The following is a 17,830-nucleotide window of genomic DNA, read 5'->3' as shown; positions in this document are numbered from 1 at the left end:
GTCACCTATACTAGTATCCTACTGATGAAGAGAAATCTATAGTAATTCTTTCAGAAACTACTATGCGTGCAACTAACTGGCAGTCTCTCTCTTCTCAGGTAAGAGAAAGCTAGTGATACATAATCAATTCTAGATTAATCTGTGAAGAATAACTATGGTAAAAATAGTAATAATAGATCATTTCTTAAAAAGTACTATATTAAGCAGCAAAAATATCTACATATTTGAATAACTATAAGCAAACAAGTTTATCCATATGTCTGTTGCAAAGACTACTTAATAGTATCCAGGTGCCTGGGCAGAGCTCTGTGGCTCTGTCACTGTAGCTAAATCAGGACTGTCAGAATGGAGAAATTAGAAAAGAGAGGGAGAGAGTAGTGGGACAATTATTGAGAATATGAATATGAAGCTGGGAGTATGAGTGAGTTGCTTAGCTCATGCTCTATCATAATGTTTGAAACAAGGAGTGCCCAGCTAAGAACCCAGCAGCAATGACAGATTATTGTAGGATAGCAGTCTTGTGCTAGTAGTATTTACACATTTTTACAAGATATCTGTGGAATAGTAAATACATTCCTAAGTGTTTGGTTTACACTTTTACTAGGCAAGTTTATACAAAATACAGTTTTTATTTTTATTTATTTATTTTTTTTAAAGATTTTATTTTTTCCTTTTTCTCCCCAAAGCCTCCCAGTACATAGTTGTATATTCTTCGTTGTGGGTCCTTCTAGTTGTGGCATGTGGGACGCTGCCTCAGCGTGGTCTGATGAGCAGTGCCATGTCCGCGCCCAGGATTCGAACCAACGAAACACTGGGCCGCCTGCAGCGGAGCGCGCGAACTTAACCACTCGGCCACGGGGCCAGCCCCACAAAATACAGTTTTTACTATGTTTTGATAAGTATTTTTCAAATATGATTTTGAAGGACCCATTATTTCCTCCTCCTTTCTCATTCCCCTGCCTTGTACTTATTTGACGATATGACGTTTGTGCTATCATCCATATAGACCTCAGTAAATACTATGTGACTTTACTCCCTAGCAAAACCTTCCTTCTTTTGCGCTATTGGTCACAGAAATATCTTGAATTTAAACTCACTGGAGGGTAGCAAGTCTCTTGGTCAGGAAAATGAGCGATGAGAGAGACAAGTCTATTTATTTGTGGATGAATAAGTTTCTTAGGCCTGAATCCAAAGATGTACGCAAAAGCAGGCATTAGAGAAAGAAAGATTTTTAGAGAGTGCTCAAAACTGTGTGGTAGGCTTAAATTGTCAGTGCTTGGGACTACTGGTGGCACCTGAGCCATCAGGTTTTCTCTGCACTTGCGTCATGATTTTTAAGTCTGGCTATACATTGCAACAACTTGGGGAGCTTTTGAAAGGATATTAATGCAAAAATCATCCCCCCAGGGGTAGAGACTGTATTGGTCTGGGGTAGAGCCTGGATATATATCTATTTATCTCCATATATATGTTTGTTAAATTTCCTTCGGTGGTTCCAGTGTTCATCTAGGGTTGGAAACCACTGATTTACGTGAGCAGAGAATATCTATTAACAAAATCTCAAGAAGTGACTAGGTAAAACTGTTCAAATGCACTGTTCATGCTTCACATTCAGAGGTTTCATCTTTGTTTTTCAAAGGAGTTTACGTTTTTTTAGCAGTTTAATCAGTATTTAACTGGGTGCATAAGCTGCTCACACAGTACCAGAGTGGAGTATGAATTAGTGATTTTCCACTTTGGCTAAACATTAGATGATTCATTTCAGGAACTTTTACAAATCTTAATGCCCCGGCCATACCCAGACCAGTTAATTCAAAATCTCCAGGAGTGAGACTCAGGCATTTGTAATTTTCTTTTCTTTTCTTTCTTTCTTTTTTTTTTTTAACTCTCTAGGTGATTCAAATGTAAAGCCAAGTTTGAGAATCACAAATCAAAATAAATATTTGTTGATTTGGTTTTCTTTAAATGATTTCACTCAAGCGTAGTCTCACTTTAAGTCTTTCTTTTTCAGGATATTATTGATAGACTTATAATTCTGAATTCTGAAGCTAAGATTCGTTCTTTATTCGACTATGAACAATCACACATGTTTGGACTGAGGTAAGGTGCTAAATTTTACTTGAGATATATTTTCTGCGTTGCAAAAACAGTTAAGCATATGTTCTGTATACTTTCAGAAAGTATTTAAAGTAAGTTAATTTTTGAAGCATGTTTAAAGGTAATTTGTTCTTCCTGTAACATTATGGACAAAATAAAATAAATGCTAGCCATTAGGTTTTTACGTTATGGCCCTTGTCTGCATTTAGGTTCTGTCTTATTACAGTGTCTTCCACTTTTGCCTGATTTGCTGGAGGCATTTTACGGACTATTCATTTCACTCAGGAGTCAAGTGGGGCTTCCCTGGGTTGGTGTTTGCTTGGTCTCCTGTGTAGTATAGTCTTGGAAGAGGCCTAGAAATGGATGAATTATCTTGAGGCCCAAATTTTGCTCCTTGATGTTACTCATTGCTCTTTAACTTCAGTTTTCCCAAGTTTTAAATCTTTCCAGTTGAGTTTATTTTCCTTAACATTTTATTCAGCATGTCAAATGCAGGGCCATAAGTAGAGGTGTTTGGGCTATAGAGACTCATAGAATTCTTAACCTTTTAGTCCTATTTAGACATATAACTTGCCTCCCTGTCTATAACTTACTGCTTTTAAATGCAGCTGAATTAAAGAAAATTCCCATTTTCTTAGATTTGTGACTTTTTCCCCCCTTTCTACTAGCAAAGTAACTTTTTTAGGCTTGAGGGGAGGGGGATCAGAGATAATGCTCTACCTAAGAAATAAAGCAATTACTTCTCTAAAATTTGAATTCTCTGATGGAAGTATATATTGTAGATCTTACACTCAAACTTTTTTCTTTCTTTTACCATTCATTAGTAGCTGAGCTTCATTTTTAGAGTTTCTAGTTCAAAGAAGGTAGAAAAAAGCTGCAGCTGTTGTAGCTCTTTGAATGGTGTGCCCTTTATCTCAAAATATATTTTCACATTAAATTTTAATTTTCCATGTATAGCATCAGATATGTCAACCAGTGTTGAGGAATACTAGGAAAAATCCATACAGTGGAACCTCCTTTTGCATAGCAAGTATATTTCTGAGTTTTGTAGTTATAGAATATAGATTTTGGCCTCTTATTATCGATACATTGAGTGAATTTCTTCTTTTCTTTCTTTTATAGAATAGTATTTTTCTCTCACGGTCTTCTGGTAAAAAATTTAACAGTAATATTTTAAGTCATGTAAAAAGCAATCCAAGAAGTAAAGTCCTCCTGGGAATAAAATGTTAATTTGCGTATTGTGTGCTTTCTCATAATATCCAAATGGAGTCATTCTGTCCTACGCTAGAAAATTTGCCATCCCATTGTTTGTACATACAGTAGAGTTGTGCAATGTAGTGTTCAGCAACGTGGACTCGAGTCAGACTGCCTGCTGTTTACTAGTTGTATGAGGTTGCATCTCAGTTACCCATCTATAAAATGGAGGATGGTTATATTATTTTCCTCAGAGTTATTGTGAGAATTACATAGGAAAACTTACAGGGGCATGCAGCAGTGCCCGGCACGTCGCAAGCCCTGTAAACATTTAGTAATAGATCTAGTGGTAGTAGGACTTCAGGAGTTTCTTTATACCTACTTGCTCTATACTTCTTTTTGTGTTTTACTCGGAAATGTTTTGTTTTTGTTTTTTCAGCATCCCAGTAGTTTTTCACATGCCGCCCAGTAATTTGCTATGTTTACAGTATCAGCATTCAGACAAAGAAAATGACAAAACCACTTTCTTAGGGAAAGTTTATCTTTTATTTTATGTGCCTTTTAACAAGTTTTTCTTTGGCGAGAAATTCATTTCGTTGTATTTTGAAGTTCATTTTCATGAGAATATTTAATTTAGTTGTATTTGTAAGTCACACATTTGAAGTTAGATAAGTTACGTCTGTTTTTCTACTAATTTCAATGTAGCATTGGTCATTGAGGTGCGGTGGTGATCATTTAGATCATAGCTTTGTATTGTATAAATCTTCTGCTTCTGTGTGTTTTGAATTCTTACCCGTATCTCTTTCTTTCACTCCCACAGTGTTTTGGTTTGTTTCTAATTGTACCGTCATCGTGCCGTTCTCTTCAGTAGATCATCTCATTAATGTGTTTCACTTCTATATCTAGCTTTGCTTGTTCCATTCACTTTATTTTTTCTGTGCTTCAAAAACCTAAGAGTAGCATATGGGTTAAGTTAGATCCAACTTCTTTAAAAGATGAGGCTAATATAGGGCTTAAAGAAATGTGGATTTTTCACTTTTCAACAGCATCACATTCTATTTAAATTTCTGAATTTTTATTTTCCGAGGTCTACTTATGAATCTTATATTTTAAGTGATTAACATACGAGAAGGTTGCTCCTTTGAATAGCTCTCCTGTCCTCTTTGTTTCCACTTCCAACATATGCTTTTCTACTATTGGTATCAGCGTGCAGACATGCCTTCACATGTCCCATCTTACAATGAAACAAACAAAACACACTCCAAAAGAAACTCCCCTTGACCTTACATCTCTCTACAGCCAGCATCCTGTTTCTCTGCTTCTCACCATAGCAAAACACAGGCTGTCCCCACTTGCTCACCTCTGCTTACTTCTCAGCCCACTTAGATTTGACATTGACTCTGTAACTCTGTCAGAACTGCACATCCTACCCTTCTCAAGGTCACTTGTATTGTCTGTGCTGATGAATCTAGTGGATTCTTTTTAACTCTCGTCTTACTGTGACTATAAATAGCGTTTGATATAGTGGACCATTTCTTTCTGTGTGAAAGTTCTCTTTGCTTCTCTGATACCACAGACTCCTATGGCTGCTGTGTCTCCTCCTTTGCATTCTCCAAGCAACCTCTGAATGTTGGAATACTCAGGACCTGGTACTGGGCCCACTTTTTTCTATACATTCTGCCCCTGGTTCATCCACTTACACCTTCACCTTTATCTCTATGCCAACGGATACCCCAATTTATGTCCCAGCCCAAATCATTATTCTGAGCTCCCAGACCCATATATACAACTCCGTCTCGACATCTCAATTCATACATTTCTCAGACATCACAAAATTAACATGTCTAAAACTAAACTCTTGGATCTACTCCCATAAAAACAAAATAAGTCTTTTGTTTCCATCTCATTAAGTGGCCCAACCATCTATTCAGTTGCTCAATCCTGAGAATGACCTTAACTTTTCTTCTTTGCTTTTCAAACAATTTATCTTTATTGGAAAGAAATTAACCAACTCAGGAAACTAAATTTAACAAATTAAGTGAAATTCCTCCTAATTCTGAAAGTAACATTGTTAACATTGAGGAAAATCATTCTAGACATCTTCTATGCATATGCAGACAGAAGAATAGATAGAAATACATTCTTTTATAAAAATGGAATCATAATATAGTTTCCTTTTTAAATTCAAACTGAATTTTATGGAAAAGAGAAGGGAACCCTAGTGACACAGAAGGAATTGTTGAATTTCAAATAACTTTTTTCACTCCAGGGGTTATTATTTCCTCAGAGATTCCTCTGAGGTTAAGAAAGAAGATTATGTAAAACATTTAAAGTGGTGTGAGCATTCCATTTCACTTTTAGACAGTACTGGTTGACTCTGCTGTGAAAGATGAGGACAGTAATCCTCTCATTGGCCTTCCGCCTTCCTTCTATCCACCTGTGTTAGAAGGGTGTTCTCCTGCCATTCTCTAACCTGCCTTCGTGAGTCAGAGACCCTGTTTTCCTCTCTACCCAGGAGGGAGATTAAGCTAATCTTGGTTTCTTCATGTAGTGACATAAGACATGCAATACTTTTTATATATGACTGCAGAATCAGATTTATAATTTTTTAGCTTACTCTTCTCTATTTACTCAGCCAGTATTTATTGAGCACTTATGCTCTGTGCTAGATGTGGTGGATCTAATGATGAGTAAATAAGATGTCTGCTCATTCTCTTTAACCTCACTGCCTAGTGTGGGATTGGATATTAAGATAGTGAAGAAGCACATCCTTATAAAGCTTCCCACCTTCCCTTTTTAAATAACTGGCAATTGTAGACTCCTTTATGTGGCTTTCAAGGAGCTCCATAATATGTCTCCCCCCTCCTCAGCCCGAGCTAATGCTCTGGGTAAGTTAGTCTTCTTATCTCCCTCAAGCATACTGTTTATTATTGCCTCTCTACCTGTTTTTTATGTCTTGAATATTGCCTTCACTTTTGTCTTCTTATACAAATTTGGCTCATCCTTCAAGGCAAAGCTTGCTTTATGAAATACTTCCTCCATGACTTATTATAGCATGCTCCGATCTTGTCTTTTTCCTGCATGTCCTTTGCCTTTATGGGCATTCCCACAGATTTAATATTTAATATTTCTCCCCCAACTAAAACTTAAACTGCCTGAGGGAGTATTGTATTGTTTTGTTCTTTTTCTTTACTTTCATGCCCACCACATTGCCAAGTACTTTTTAGTTATTTGGTTAATGTTTATTTGTTAAATTTATTAATTGATTAAAACAGTTGCCTGGAAACTTTTTTAAGAAAGCTGTATATTTATTGAATATTTTGAGTGCACGTTATTTTCCTGAAGATACTATCTTTTAAGGACACAGTTAAGGCACAATGGGTTCTTACCCTCTATAATTTTTTTTTATTAAGGTATAATCAACATATAATCTTATATTAGTTTCAGGGGTACAATGTAATAATTCAATATTTATATATATTGTGAAATGGTCACCACAATAAGTCATTTTAGCATCCGTCACCACACATAGTTACAGAATTTTTTTCTCGTGATGAAGACTTTTAAGATTTACTCTCTTAGCAACTTGGAGATATGCAATACGATATTATTAACTGTAGTTGCCATGCTGTACTTCACATCTGCAGGGCATATTTTATAACTAGAAGTTTGTACCTTTTGACTCCCTGCACCCATTTCGCCCACTCTTCACCCACCGCCCCTCCCCCCGCCTTGGGCAACCACTAATCTGTTCTCTTTATCTATGAGCTTGTGTGTGTTTTTTTTAAAATCCATGTATAAGTGGGATCATATGGTACTTGTGTTTCTCAGACTTATTTCACCTAGCATAATGCCCTCAAGGTCCATCCATGTTGCTGCAAATGGCAAGATTTCATTTTTTATCACTGAATAATATTCCATTGTATATGTACCACATTTTCTTTATCTGTTCATCCATTGATGGAGATTTAGGTTGTTTCCGTGTCTTGGCTGTTGTAAATAGTTTTGCATTGAACATGAGGGTGTGTATATCTTTTCAAATTAGTGTTTTGGTTTTCTTCAGATAAATACCAAGAAGTGGAATTGCTGGATCATGTGGTAGTTCTATTTTTAATTATTCTTTTTTTCCTTTTTTTTTTTGGTACGATTTGCCCTGAGCTAACATCTATTGCCAGTCCTTCTTCTTTTTTGCTTGAGGAAGGTTAACCCTGAGTTAAATCTGTGCCAGTCTTCCTCTATTTTATATATGGGGTGCCTCTGTAGCATGGCTGATGAGTAGAGTAGGTCCACACCTGGGATCTGAACCTGTGAACCCAGGCTGCTGAAGGTGAGCAGATGGAACTTTAACCACTCGGCCATGGAGCCGGCTCCATATTTTTACTTTTTTGAGGAACCTCCATACTATTTTCCATAATGGCTGCACCAATTTAGACTCCTACCAACTAGTACATGAGGGTTCCATTTCTCCACATCCTCGCCAGCACTTATTTCTTGTCTTTTTGATAATAGTCGGTCTAACAGCTCTGGAGTGATATCTCATCGTGGTTTTGATTTGCATTTCCCTGATGATTAGAGATGTTGAGCATCTTTTCATGTGCCTGTTGGCCATCTGTATGTCTTCTTTAGAAAAATGTCTATTTAGATCCTCTTCCCCTTTTTTAATTGAGTTGTTTGTGTTTTTGCTATTGAATTGTATGAGTTCTTTATATGCATTGGCTATTGACCACTTATCAGATATATGATTTACAAATATTTTCTCCCGTGCTGTAGGTTGTCTTTTCATTTTGTTGATCTCCTTTGTTGTTCAGAAGCTTTTTAGTTTGATGTAGTTCTTCCTGTTTGTTTTTGCTTTTATTGCCTTTGTTTTTGGTATCAGATCCCTAGAACTTTTGATCCTGCCCAAGGCTTAGCAGTTTAAGATTTTCTTAACCATCTTTAAATTATAGGAATGTTGTGCTCTTCCCTAGGATATGTTACTTCAATATAAAAACTATTATTGCCTGAAGAATTATGTCATCATTTGATATTGTTTTCTTTATATCAAACTACAAATTAAGTTTTAGTTACAGACTGTAGAACTGCTTAATTTTAACAATTTAAATCTTTTGTAGTAATTCTTAATTCAATGTACATAGTAAAATTTGATATGGTTAAATAAATGCTAGTATATTTCTGCTAAAACCTATTCCTTCTTCATTTGAAACTCTAGTGTAGCCTATTTATTGTTAATCTTCAAAACAAAACTCAGGAGTCTGTGCTTTGGAGAACAGCCTTTGAAATGATCACTTGCTGTTTCAGTTATTGTTTTACATTTATCCACCAACAGTAAATTTTATACACAGTAGAGTGAACAGTTTTATGCGTAACACTCTTCTTTATAAGTCTGACCTCTAAGATGACTTTAAGAGGAAAAGTAAAAAATACATTTTTGTTTTTCAGTTTAGAAACAGTCTGGTTATGTTAACAAACATAGACAGGTGTTAATATTCCATCACAAGAAATCCCCAGATTTTTCTCAGTGACCCAGATGCTAACTAGACTTAAATCTGGTTAACATTAGTAATAAATAATTTCAAAATTTTCTTGAAATATTTTTCTTATATCAGAAATAGAATATATTCTGTCTACAAAACCATCTACACTTTTGAATTTGTATACATGCATGCACATACATACATACATATGCATGTATGCAATATTTAATTTTATCTTTTTTTTTTTTGAGGAAGATTAGCCCTGAGCTAACATCTGCTGCCAATCCTCCTCTTTTTTGCTGAGGAAGACTGGCCCTGAGCTCACATCCATGCCCATCTTCCTCTACTTTATATGTGGGACACCTGCCACAGCATAGCTTGTCAAGCGGTGCCATGTCTGCACCTGGGATACGAACCGTCGAATGCTGGGCCACCGAAGTGGAACGTGCGAACTTAACCACTGTGCACTGGGCTGGCCCTAATTTTATCTTTTAAGTTAATTTGAAGAAAATAATCAAATGATCTATTATTCGTTGAAGACATAAGTAACTGATTCAAAATTCTTATTTAATCAAAGAATTCCTGTTTATATATAATAATTAGAAAATAATGAAAATAAAAGAAAACAATACTCATTATTCTACATCTTAAAGATAGCTACCATTAGCCTCTTCATACCCATATTTTTCAGCCTTTAGCAGAATATATTTTTTTGAAAAATAGTTTTATTGTTTTAAAACTGCCTTTTTTACTTATTTTAAATTATCCCTTCATACCTATAAATTATTCATCTATACCATAATTTTAAAGGACTGAATGATATTCCAATACATGGATGAATCCCAATTTTCTGTCTTTAGACATATAGGTTATTACAAAAAATTTTAATACATCTTTATACATGTTTCTGTGCCCATAATTATTCTTTTACAACAAATCCTTAGAAATGGAGTTTCTAAGTTAAAGAGCAGGCACATTTTCAAAACTTACCTATTTGTATCGGCCCTGTTTTTAAGACTCATTTTCCTTGACCTCTCTGTACCATTTTACATTCTGCCCACTGTGGACACTTTTTCCTTTCATTCAATTGTTCATTCATTCAGAAAATATTTATTGCATCCCTACGAATTGCTACACTGCTAGATATGGTCTTTTGGGGGCATTTTGTGACTTTTCTCTCTTTTTATTTCTGGTTCCTTTTTGTCAGTCATTTTTGCTGATTCTTCCTCCCTCTACTACCTACCTTTTCAAGTTGAATTCTCTTCTAGAGTATGTGTTCAGTCCTTTTTCTATTTTTTTTCTATATTGGCTGCAATTATCGCTTATTTACTGACTAACTCTATATCTGTGTATCTATCGCTAAGCTTTCCCTTGATCACATATCCAAATTTTATTGGACATTTGGATCTGCATACCATACAAATTCAGCACACTCAGTATGTCTAAAACCTATGCTCTGTGTGTACTTAGGGAAGTCCAGACAAACCTCTAGCTTCAGGAGATCCCGGAGCGCTTTCTAAAACCAAGATAGGAATTTGGTACCTAGACAAAGGAGCAGGCTCTCCGCAGCCCCTCCTCACTCTGCTGCTCTTGTAGAGTTTTCTTGGCAAACTGACCCTGCTCGTCTTTCTCCTCTCCAGATATGGTTATATGTGTACCAGAACCTTTAAGCTCCAGATTCGGAGGTGCAGTTAGTGTGTGTGCGATTCATGTCCCGTTCTGGGTTTTGATCAGGAGGCAGGGAACTGGGCATTGCATTTCTGCCAGCTAGTTTGTCTGTGCTAATCAGAAGGAAATCTTTTATGTTGGGTTTTTGTATTATTTGATTAAGTAAGATATACACACACCCAATGTATTTGATTACAGAGTCTGTAAAAGTATAACTTATGGGGTTTATGGTAATGCATACATGGAAGTATTTAGAATGTTAGTAGCAATGTGTTGATTCCGTGTATTCAAGGAAGAAATACTAGGAAAAAGTGGCAGGGTAAAGAGAAGGGGCTTGTGACTGCAAGCAGGAGGTAAACAAAGAACATGCTTGGAATTCCTTCAAGTGGAGATGAATGCCGAGACTAGAATGCACAGAACCATTCTGGGTGCCCTGGATGGGTGCCCTGCTCATGTGGACAATATGATGATAATGTTTAAAAAGTGACGTGCCAAGTATGTAGTAATTAATAACAGGATTATCGTTCTTCTAGTGGTGAGATTTGATTTGGGTTATTAGCAAATCCTGAGGGATCTACCACATTCAAGATACATCCCCAAACAAGTGAGAGGATTAGTCCAAAATTTCAGAGATTGTTTTATTCCTTCAAGTAGTTCAAATAAACATTCACGTTAAGGAGACACTGATTTTTATTTCCAGAAATGAATTGAAATTCAGAGATGTTTGGTTGGATTTTTAAGATAAATTTCTATATACCGTCCATTAAAGACATGAATTCTTTTAAACTTCTGAATGGATATTAACTTGGCATTACCCTGCCTCAAGTGCCATATCTCTGATTTGAAATTCTAAAGTTCAGAAAAAAATTTTAAAAGCTAAAATATTTTTCCAGACTTATTTGCTGTCTGTCCGTGATCTTACCTGAAGTGATGTGAGACTCTTTATGGTCTTTATTTAGCCTGCCTAATTTGAATATCAGTATCTTTTGCTGGAGAAATATTAATGTGCTTGATTATGAGGCGTTGCTCCAGACTCCGTGTGCACTGTAGTTTCTTACTAAATGCATAAAAATTCTGAATTCTTAGTCTTAAGGTTTGCAGGTAAGGAATGATAGACCTTGCCATCATGACTTTGCGATTCTTAAATCACTTAGGAGTAGAGGCAAGGGGCACCAGGGGAAAGAGAAATCCTATCCTGTGTGGTATTTGAAAATCCAGCTTTGCAATGATGTAAAATACCCGTTTCCACACTAGACCGGGAGGCTCCCTTTGCGTCTGAGGCCAAACGGTGTCTGTATCTTTCTTGTCCATAGTTGGGTCTGAGGCTCAGCTGCAGAACTCTTAGCGTCCAGGCTCACACAGGGCATAGTGGGCTCTCCTCAAGTCGGCGCTGACGGGGAAGCTCACAGAGGACTCACAGCGTATATCCTGACCACGTTGGTGAAAACAGTCTAGCCATGGACTGTTCCTTTGATTATAACCAGGTTATGTTAGTTATGCTTATTAGTGCATACTCACAGATGCATTAATGTCTCCTGGAGAGCATCAACACTTTATGCCACTGTGTGTAGTGTTATAGTGATAAATTGGATGTCTAAATTATTTGGGGTTATAGAATGAAACATGTTAAGGGCATTTTTTTCTGATGCATAAGAAGCCCTCAATTAGCATTTTTATATTTTATGATATATATAAAACATACAACTATATCATAAAATTTAAGGTCAATAAATTTGACCTGAATTTATAGGGTCAATATAAACTTAATATTAATGTTATATTCTTACTATGTATATAACAATACATTGTTATTTATTAAGAGTGGTAACCAATTACAGTCTTAATGTTTAGCCAGAAATTCTGCAAGTCTTAGGAGTCTGGTGACCCTGGTTAACATTTCTTTGCCCTGACATTCTGACTGAGTATATTTTAATTTGTCCACCTCCCACTCCCCCTCCCCCACAGCCCCCACTCCCTGCCCAGAACCCTTCCATTTTTGTAGGTAATAATGTCAGTTTCCTATGGTTAAACCTAAATCATTTAGTCAGGAAGAATTTTATTTCAGGTTTCTCACATAAACAAGATAAACTCTTTTGGGATGTCAAAGTGCCATTTAAATGTTTTATAACTTCTTTACCCAAAATATTTTTATGACAAAAATTAAATCATATTGATTCAGTTTCATTACATTAGAGAAAAAATTTAATAAGGTAAAAAGAACTCTTTTCTTTTTTTTTGGTGGGGAAGATTGGCCCTGAGCTAACATCTGTTGCCAATCTTCCCCTTTTTGCTTGAGGAAGATTGTTGCTGAGCTAACATCTGTATCAGTCTTCCTTTATTTCATATGAGATGCCACCACAGCATGGCTTGACAAGCAGTGCTAGGTCCACGCTTGGCATCCAAACTGGAGAACCCCCGTTCACCAAAGCAGAACGTGCGAGCTTAACCACTACTCCACCAGCCTGGCCCCAAAAGAACTCTTTCTAAAAAGACAATTTAAAGCTTAGAAAACAAATAATACTTCTTCATGTTTTATCTATTTGAGCAAAAGCAAAGGACTGAGTGAAAGTCCAGATTCTGTGGCTTAAATTTACTTTCCACTTCAGCACAGCGGCTGTATTTATCTTTTTTGGCAGAACAGCTAGAGAAGATATTAGTTTGTGGTCTGTGTGATGTCTACCAAACACTATTTTTTATTTATTTTTATCAAAGTAGTAAGTGTACCTAGTTAAAAAACCAAATAGAATGGGAAGGCTTTTAAGGAGGAAGAGTGCTCCTCTGCCCATCCTTCCCCACTCCCAGGTCTTGCTCCTTAGAGGCGGCCGCTTTCAGCTCCTTGAATGGTTTCTTGAGATTCATCCCCGCATTTTTAAATAGCATGCGTATTCTACAATTGTGTCTTGATTTTTAAACTTTAAATTTCATCCTTCGTCTTTAGAGATTTAGAAGCTTAGGATTTAGATTTCCTCTGCCCACCCTCTCTCCCTGCTGTATAGTTTTATCACAATCTTGATTAAATCGCCACTGAAAGTTTACACTTTTATATCTATATAAATATTACTCATTTATGGGCCAATTTGTGTACTATGGCTATATTTCCTTTTTCCTACTTTATTTTTCCTGAAGTTAATAATTGCATGGTTTTTTCCATTTGCTTCATTTCCTATATATCTACTAATGTATGCCTGGACTATCATAAAAAATACCCTGCTCCCTCTGCTGCTGCGTAACACTCATATAGTGCTCATTATGTCCCAGGTACTTGTGTTAGTTTCACATTTAAGTCACTTAATTTCAGAATAACCCTATGAAATAGGTATTCTTCTTATCTCCATTTTCACAATTGACTTACCTGAGCCGGAGAAGTTAAGCCCATTTGCTTAAGGTGACACTGCTAATAATTAATGAAGCTGGTGTTTGAACCCAGATAGCCTGGTTCCAGAGAATATAATTCCTGACCTATACATTATCCTGCTTTACAACATAAATGCCAAGGTAACTTGCAGTCATTCTTTCCAATTATGTTTTATGATCTCAAGGTTTTAACATCCTTGAGGGCAGGGACCATGTCCTATTCAAACTTGTGAAAACATAAATTCTCAGTAAGCTAAAAGACATCAGGTAATGTATTATCTTTTTTTCTTGTAGCAACTTTTTGTGTATCACAAGATTCTGGAAGTACTAGGAATTGGAGGGACCACTGAGAATGGGGATGGAAGTAGAGGGTTAGGTGGAAGTATGAGATGATAGGATTAGTTCAGGTTGTGAGGTTCAGGTATGCCCTCACACTCCCTCCACTCCTACCCACTCAGCCTGGGTGACTGTTCTTCCCTGCCTCGGTAGGACGTTGGAGTTCACCTTCTGGAAATCATCAATCAAAGACAAGTGCAGCTGAGAGAACGAGTACTGTACTGAAAAAGGTTAAATGTTACTCTCTGCCAATTCAAGAGATACATTATGATTCTATTTCCTTTCCTCTTCAAATTAATTGCTCTTAGCATTAATAAGGTATCACTTTTGCATTTGCTTAGCTTTTTCTATATACCTAGCAGTAATGTGTCTCAGGATTGTTCCCATAAAAATATAATAACTAATAATAATAATAATGTCAAATACTTACAACAGTGCTTACTGCATGCCAGATATTATTCTAAGCACTTTAAATATTTTTAGTCATTTAAACCTCAGAGCATTAAAGCTCTGAGCAGTGATCGCAATAACATTCTTTACTAGCACGGTATAATTTCCCGCCCACTAACAGAAATGCTCTTGCTCTCTTCCCTAACAGGGAGCTCTAGAGTCTCTTCAGTGTTAGCATAAATCTCTAGGTGACTTTCAGTCTTTGTTGGTTCACTTGCAGTCACTTATTCATATCCTTTAATCTGTAGAGTAAATTGCAGATCAACACCCTACGTAAAATAGCAGTGGAAAGAGATGGAAGAAAAAGGAAATTGGTTAATATATAAATGTTTGCTTAACAGCAGAGTTGAAAACATGGTTAGCTGGTGTAGTCATTGTCTCTACAAGTGGTTATGAGGCTTTAGTTGATATTTATGGCTTATTTTCCCTACCACCCATTCTATTTTCCCTTGGTTCTCAACCAGCCTGAGCTGGTCAGGGTTCTTTATCTAGTGGGGCAACCCAAGCTTCATTCTGTGGTTCTTGAGCCCTTGTGGTATTGTCTGTATTGGGTTGCATTAGTCTTATTACTTTTGCTGCTGGACATGGCAGTGTCAGGAGGGGCTACAGAGTCATCCCCAGATACTAGACTTTACTTTCTTCTGTCTCCATTGCATAGCAACAGTTTTCTTTTTCTTGATGATTGTGGTCAATTCCTCCAGCCTACAGGCTTACCTTATTTTACTTATTGGCCCAGGGGTTTGAGGAGCCTCAAAAGGTTAGGTGAAAATTTGTTTTCAGTTCTGGTAGAAATAGAAAAGTATTCTCTTTTGGAATAAGATCTCAAAACACCATTCACCCCATGCCCCACCTCAAAGAATTGAGGGGTCAGAAAACCAAAGAAAGTTATTTCCGCTTCCATCCCTTAGTTCCTAGACCCATGTTATAAGAGAAATAGCACCATATATTGGTTGCTGGTTCTGAGTATCTTATAGGACAACCTCAGTATTGCAAGGTATTGTGTCCTACGTGATGTCATAGTGAGTTTTCAACAAGTCATTCTACCAATATCTAAGATTAGCTACTTCTGGAACATAAGGGTACATTATAAGACCAGTAAATATTGTGGATGTTTGCTCACTGCTTTACTTTTGTTGTTAAATTAGTTTTTTGGTCAAAGTGGTGTGTTATGGGTACTGTGACCTTCAGTAAGGCATCAGTAAGAAGACAATTGGTGAGATAGTATTTGGTAGAGAAGCATAGTGGTCATGGAGGTCAAATTTCGTATCTGGAGTAAGAAAGCATTTAATGTAATTAGTCTGCTATCAGGTAGCTGGTTGGTCTCCAAGTTTATATGCTATATCTTGAGTCCAGTGTTGGTCTCTACCTATGGCAATTTGGGCACTCAGTAGTAACTGTAGCCGGATCATCTGTGATGAGGGAATTCATGTTGTTTAAATCATGGATGTTCCCTACCAGTTTAGCTACCAGTCTGGTATTGTGCATTATATGTTTTCCACAGAACTCCACCATCAAGTGCAGGTAGCATTTGTAAGAAGCTTAAACTGTCCCTAAGGACACAGTGTATGCATGTGTGGCTCACACATTCACAACACACACCTATGGCTCATGGGAAGCTTTGTCTAGGTGATCAGGAAAGAAGGCAAAATTAAGTCTAGTTTATAGATGATACTGTGTGATGTGCTAGCACCTGCTAACGTTGGACTACTGTAGCTTTATAGCTTTTCAAAGAAGGAAAATCTTGAAGTGTCATGTCTACTTATTTGCTTTGTTTGGAAGGAGATATGATTCCAAATATTGATTTTTATAGACTTATGGAACATGGCGAATGGTTTGGCTGGATGATCAGGTGCTCAGAGTGAAAAAGATTGGAGGATTGGTTTAAGAATATTGGTGGCAAAGGTATATATATGGTCCCCTGAGAATATACACAGTTTGAAAGAATATTTTTGGTTCATGTGAATGCTCTTGAACGGAATCCTTCCTCCTCCAAAGGAGTTAAAATAATCCCTTTGGTTGATAGGTCAGCCTCTATCCTCAGCTACCCCGGTACCCACTCAAATGGGCATGTGGACAAAGTGTCCCTGATGGTGGAGGCTAGAGATTATGTTTATCACATAAAAATAATAAAACAAGAATATTTACTCAACAAAGAGAACATAGATTTACTCCAAAATCTTAGGGACCCTTTTGTGAATCTTGTATTGCACCTTACAGAACCTCCGTATAGTATCTGATCAGCCATTGAAACTTTGACCAACATTAAATCTGCTGGATTAAAGGCGCAAGTGATAGGACCTGATTGGAGCCTGACTGGAGCCTGCCAGAGTTTTAGATCTTAGTTTAGCCTCTGGGTCACACAAAGTTGATAGAGTATGGGTTACTTGATAAGTAGTTCAGAGCAGCACACCCAAATGTGATAGGTGTTGCTTCCAAAATTCAAAGAAACTAAAATCATGCGTTATGTTGGCTCTCTTGGTGGTGAATAGTATGTATAAGATTTAATAATACATCATGTGTATTACATGTGATATCCCAACATTCTAGGTCAATAGAACTCAGAAACTTCACTGAGATGGCAATGAACTGTCTCTGTTTTTATAGATCTCTCACTCTCTGGCATGCCTGTGTTTTACTAAAGCATCTAGAATACCAGCTTCTTCCTGCCCACGTAGGTCCAGTTAAAGTTTGTCATCAGTGGAGTATTTTTTCATAATGACCTGAGGGATGGTAGGACAATCAAGGCTGTCTTGGACTAAATTTTGGTAAAGTAATAAAGGTGTATTGCTGTCCATGTCAGGTGAAAGCAGGCTGCTTCTGGTATTCACATCAGCAGTATCTTACTGGTCAATAGAGGCTTTGTTAATTCACTCTTGTAAAGAGACTTTATCTTGATGATGTCTTTTGTTACATATAATAAGTAGATACGCTGAGGCTTAGGGAAACTTGACAACATTGGGCAGATTGAGCAATTCTTCAGACTCCTGATGTATGTGGGAAGTTTGTTCCCTGAGGCTCAGCATCTGTATGTAATATTTCAGAAGTTTTTGGTATCAATAATAAAAATGTGGCTGGCTTTCCACTGTTGTGACAAGACTGTTGGGAAAATCCTGAGGCTCTCCATCAATATCTTGTGCTAACTTTTTTTTTTCAAATGAAGTTTATAAATTGTGACCATTTTATTTAAGTAATATATTTTAGGGTTGTCTGTGTTGCTTCACAGAAGATTTAATTTGCTTATTGTAGCAAGAGAAGAG

The 17,830-nt window shown here is 36.8% G+C and overlaps 1 protein-coding gene across 10 annotated transcripts in view; it reads left to right on the top strand.

The window, feature by feature from the left end:
• The window catches only part of TBC1D32 (TBC1 domain family member 32), a 187,914-nt gene that overhangs the window by 94,376 nt on the left and 75,708 nt on the right, over positions 1-17,830 (top strand). For all 10 annotated transcript variants that reach the window (XR_011522049.1, XR_011522050.1, XR_011522048.1 and 7 more), the window contains one exon: positions 2,012-2,100. Coding sequence is in view for 7 of the 10 variants with exons in the window: in XM_070556904.1 (XP_070413005.1) it covers positions 2,012-2,100 (89 nt within the window). In the remaining 3 variants the exon portion in view is untranslated. The remainder of the gene's footprint in view (positions 1-2,011; positions 2,101-17,830) is intronic.

This window comes from Equus przewalskii, chromosome 9 (genome assembly GCF_037783145.1).
Source record: "Equus przewalskii isolate Varuska chromosome 9, EquPr2, whole genome shotgun sequence".
Lineage (NCBI taxonomy): Eukaryota > Metazoa > Chordata > Mammalia > Perissodactyla > Equidae > Equus > Equus przewalskii.
Note: the sequence above shows the minus strand (reverse complement) of the source record. Positions and strands in the feature narration are given on the sequence as shown.